We start from the raw sequence: 5000 nt of genomic DNA on the forward strand, positions 1-5000 counted from the left end.
ATTTCAGTGTATTTCTGTGTGTGTGTGTGTCCCCTCTCTGTATTTTAGTGTGTGTGTGTGTCCTGTCCCATCTGTATTTCAGTGTGTGTCCTGTCCCATCTGTATTTCAGTGTGTGTGTGTGTCCTGTCCCATCTGTATTTTAGTGTGTGTGTCCTCTCTGTATTTTAGTGTGTCCCCTGTCCCATCTGTATTTTAGTGTGTGTCCTCTCTGTATTTCAGTGTGTGTGTCCCCTCTCTGTATTTCAGTGTGTGTGTGTGTCCTGTCCCAGCTGTATTTCAGTGTGTGTGTGTGTGTGTGTGTGTGTGTCCTGTCCCATCTGTATTTCAGTGTGTGTGTGTGTCCTCTCTGTATTTCAGTGTGTGTGTCCTCTCTGTATTTCAGTGTGTGTGTCCTCTCTGTATTTCAGTGTGTGTGTGTGTCCTGTCCCATCTGTATTTCAGTGTGTGTGTGTCCTCTCTGTATTTCAGTGTGTGTGTGTGTCCTCTCTGTATTTCAGTGTGTGTGTGTCCTCTCTGTATTTCAGTGTGTGTGTGTGTGTCCTCTCTGTATTTCAGTGTGTGTGTGTGTGTGTCCTCTCTGTATTTCAGTGTGTGTGTGTGTGTCCTCTCTGTATTTCAGTGTGTGTGTGTGTGTCCTCTCTGTATTTCAGTGTGTGTGTGTGTGTCCTCTCTGTATTTCAGTGTGTGTGTGTGTCCTCTCTGTATTTCAGTGTGTGTGTGTGTGTGTCCTCTCTGTATTTGTGTGTGTGTGTGTGTCCTCTCTGTATTTCAGTGTGTGTGTGTGTCCTCTCTGTATTTTAGTGTGTGTGTGTGTCCTCTCTGTATTTCAGTGTGTGTGTGTGTCCTCTCTGTATTTCAGTGTGTGTGTGTGTCCTCTCTGTATTTCAGTGTGTGTGTGTGTGTGTGTCCTCTCTGTATTTCTGTGTGTGTGTGTGTGTGTCCTCTCTGTATTTCAGTGTGTGTGTGTCCTCTCTGTATTTCAGTGTGTGTGTGTGTGTCCTCTCTGTATTTCAGTGTGTGTGTGTGTCCTCTCTGTATTTCAGTGTGTGTGTGTGTGTGTCCTCTCTGTATTTCAGTGTGTGTGTGTGTGTGTCCTCTCTGTATTTCAGTGTGTGTGTGTGTCCTCTCTGTATTTCAGTGTGTGTGTGTGTCCTCTCTGTATTTCAGTGTGTGTGTGTGTGTGTCCTCTCTGTATTTCAGTGTGTGTGTGTGTGTCCTCTCTGTATTTCAGTGTGTGTGTGTGTGTGTCCTCTCTGTATTTCAGTGTGTGTGTGTGTGTGTGTGTCCTCTCTGTATTTCAGTGTGTGTGTGTGTGTCCTCTCTGTATTTCAGTGTGTGTGTGTGTGTGTCCTCTCTGTATTTCAGTGTGTGTGTGTGTGTGTCCTCTCTGTATTTCAGTGTGTGTGTGTGTGTGTCCTCTCTGTATTTCAGTGTGTGTGTGTGTGTCCTCTCTGTATTTCAGTGTGTGTGTGTGTCCTCTCTGTATTTCAGTGTGTGTGTGTGTGTCCTCTCTGTATTTCAGTGTGTGTGTGTGTGTGTGTGTCCTCTCTGTATTTCAGTGTGTGTGTGTGTGTGTGTCCTCTCTGTATTTCAGTGTGTGTGTGTGTCCTCTCTGTATTTCAGTGTGTGTGTGTCCTCTCTGTATTTCAGTGTGTGTGTGTGTCCTCTCTGTATTTCAGTGTGTGTGTGTCCTCTCTGTATTTCAGTGTGAGTGCTCTTTAAAGACCATGATGATATCAGAAGTTCCTCTGCCTCAGCATCACCATAAGTTCTTGGTACAGAGACAGACAGAGGGCAGGTGTGTGTGTGTGTGTGTGTGTGTGTGTGTGTGTATATATATATAAAGTCCCACACTTGCGCCCTGCAGCTCACACGGCCACACTTCAGCACACGGGGTAAAATCACAGCCCAGGGTTTATTTAGTTCCAAAAGTTTTTTTTTCTCCAGACATAAATACAAACAGGAAATGCAACAGTGGACATTTTTTTTTGTAAATAGAATTTAAAAAAGCTTATATACAGTCCAATATATTACACACACACACACACACACACACACACACACACACACACCTTTCAGCAGTTCTACAAAGGGATAATGAATATGCATAAACACCCCATCTGGCTCTGCCTACCCTCATCATGTCTACCCCCTCACCCTGGTTACCATCACCATGGAAACAGCACACCCGCCATTAATAAGGTTTTCATGATTTATCATTTTAACCCATAAAACAAAAAGTAACAGAAGTGAAGCAAAGCAGAAATGAAAGTAAGATTACAGGTTGTTCTCGGTCTGCTGAAGTGTTCTGTTCCAATAAAAAGAAAAGTAAAATACAAATCAGCACCAAGTCACATGTTCACACATCTGATAGAATTATAGATTTAATAGATATATAATAATATATTATTATTTCATCATGAATAATAAAGAGTTAAATCTGAGAGGCCGTGATCATGTGTGAAAAAAACACAAAAATTGAGTAAGAGGCGCTCCAGCGCTAACGCAGCTAACACACACACACACACACACACACACACACACACACACACACACTCCAGATTAGCACTGATCGCTAAATCATCAGTCACTTCAGGAGACACCGGATTCCCAGTCGCTTTAAAAACATAAATATAAAATCTGTTTTCCCAATTTTGATTCTTACACTGAAGCTTTAAGCCCCACCCCTTACCTGTAAGCCACGCCCCCAAGCTGAGTCAAGTAGGGCGTTTTTTTTCACGGCACCCATTTTCCCCGTATGCACGTTTAGCGCACCTGCTGGCTAAACACTTCAGTTACGTTAGCTACATTAGCGCTGAACAATAGTTTCCTCTCAGCTGAAGGACGACCGAGCATCATCTGCTCCTGACTGAAATGTTCCTGATAATAATAATAATTAAAAAAAAAATAATGATGATGAATAAACTTCTGCTCTGGAGTGTTGTTACTATGGTGACTGAGACTAGAGGACAATAATGTGTGTGAGAGAGTTAGAAAGTGATTTCACTCGCTTTATAAACTTCTGATTTACAGCTGATTGTCTTTATAAAATCATCTAAACATCAAAAAAAGTTTCTCTACAAGTTATAAAAACTAAAAAGTAAAGGCGCCGGCTCCATAAGCTCCGCCCACACACTGCCAACAACAACCATAGGCATGAAATAGGAAGTGTAGCCTCGTCACACGGCTGGAGAACAGGAAGTGAGTGGAGAGCATTGGCCATGCTTCTCAATCTCACAACCACTGCATCAGAACATCGACACGTTCAGCACCTACACACACACACACACACACACACACACACAGAGAGAGAGAGAGAGAGAGAGAGAGAGAGATGAAATCTTGATCTGATCAAAAGGCAGAAGGACAGAGAGTTGATGAATATGTAGGAGATAAAGAGAAAGATAGATGGACTGAATCATGAATAGAAGGATAGAGAGGTGGATAAGAGAAGGAGTAATGATAGATAGAAATAGATAGATAATGATTGAGAGGTGATGTATAGAGGGATGATAAAGGAATGACAGATGGAGAGAACAGTAGGTGATAGAGAGATGATGGATAGACAGAATGACTGAGTGGACGAGTGAAGACTTACAGAGTCGTCCATGATGGAGGCGGGGTCAAAGTAATCAGGTTTTAGCTCCATCCTCTCACGCCGGTTTTTAGATGCCGGCTGGGTAGACACAAACACACACGATTGTTTAATTAGCAGTGAGCTGCGATTGGTTAATTAGCAGTGAGCTGCGATTGGTTAATTAGCAGTGAGCTGCGATTGGATAATTAGCAGTGAGCTGCGATTGGATAATTAGCAGTGAGCTGCGATTGGATAATTAGCAGTGAGCTGCGATTGGATAATTAGCAGTGAGCTGCGATTGGATAATTAGCAGTGAGCTGCGATTGGATAATTAGCAGTGAGCTGCGATTGGTTAATTAGCAGTGAGCTGCGATTGGATAATTAGCAGTGAGCTGCGATTGGATAATTAGCAGTGAGCTGCGATTGGATAATTAGCAGTGAGCTGCGATTGGTTAATTAGCAGTGAGCTGCGATTGGTTAATAGCAGTGAGCTGTGATTGGCCGCACCAGGTCGATGTCCATGGTATCGAAGTCCATGCCCTCGTTCAGGTCTTCCAGTCGCTGCTCTGAGGACATCATCACATCTTCTACAATCGGCTCTTCATCATCCTCCATAAGACCTGCACTCCGCCGACTGTAAACAAACACTACACCTATAACTCAGAGTAGAGACCTGCACTTCTGCGGGAGTAGCGCAGGACCCGACACAAACAAGTGTGGCGTGGGACAAGATTTATTTGATGAATGCATGGGCGGTAAAATACTCGTGTGTGTGTGTGTGGGTTGCAGGAGAATAAAATCATTTGCGGGACACCAGCAAAATGGTCTTTAAAATTTTGAAAAAAGAAAAAGAATTAATTGCTAAAAACAAAAACGTATGTATCTACTGCATAAAAGCAACAATGGCAACAAAAAAAAAAAAAAAATGAAGCGAACTCTGGTGTGGTTCATGTGCGGTAACTACTAGAGCACACCAGGGCACAATGTCTGAAGCACAGGACAGGAGAATCACTGAGAGCTCCAGATATCACTTCATTATTAAAGAAAGGAACAAACATTACAAAAAAAACCCTGGCCTGGTTTTTTATATGGTTTCAGTAATAATATTTTTGCGTGAGCAGGACTTAATATATCCGTCCCGTGAAGGTCTCTAAATCAAAGTCTTTAAATATGTGTGTGTGTGTGTGTGTGTGTGTGTGTGTGTGTGTTTACATGGTGTGCTGCATGTGACTCCTTATCTTGGCGTTTTGGATATTCGCCCTCTCCTGCTGCTGCCGCTGTGCTAACATCCATGCTACCTGTGTACTACACACACACACACACACACACACACACACACACACACACACACACACACACACACACACGTCACTTGTAGTCGATGTGTGTGTGTGTGTTTACTTGTAGTCGATGTGTGTGTGT

General features: G+C 43.0%; 1 protein-coding gene across 3 annotated transcripts in view; it reads right to left on the minus strand.

Annotated features, from left to right (window-relative positions):
- Window positions 1-1897: 1897 nt before the first annotated feature.
- stag2a (STAG2 cohesin complex component a) overlaps window positions 1898-5000 on the minus strand; it is a 55801-nt gene continuing 52698 nt past the window's right edge. For all 3 annotated transcript variants that reach the window (XM_083532127.1, XM_083532126.1, XM_083532125.1), the window contains 4 exons: window positions 4791-4883; window positions 4086-4212; window positions 3600-3677; window positions 1898-3273 (listed from right to left, as the gene is read on the minus strand). In XM_083532127.1, coding sequence (XP_083388253.1) covers window positions 3250-3273; window positions 3600-3677; window positions 4086-4212; window positions 4791-4883 — 322 coding nt within the window. In that variant the 3' untranslated portion in view covers window positions 1898-3249. The remainder of the gene's footprint in view (window positions 3274-3599; window positions 3678-4085; window positions 4213-4790; window positions 4884-5000) is intronic.

This window comes from Silurus aristotelis (genome assembly GCF_946808225.1).
Source record: "Silurus aristotelis genome assembly, chromosome: 26".
NCBI classification, from domain to species: domain Eukaryota; kingdom Metazoa; phylum Chordata; class Actinopteri; order Siluriformes; family Siluridae; genus Silurus; species Silurus aristotelis.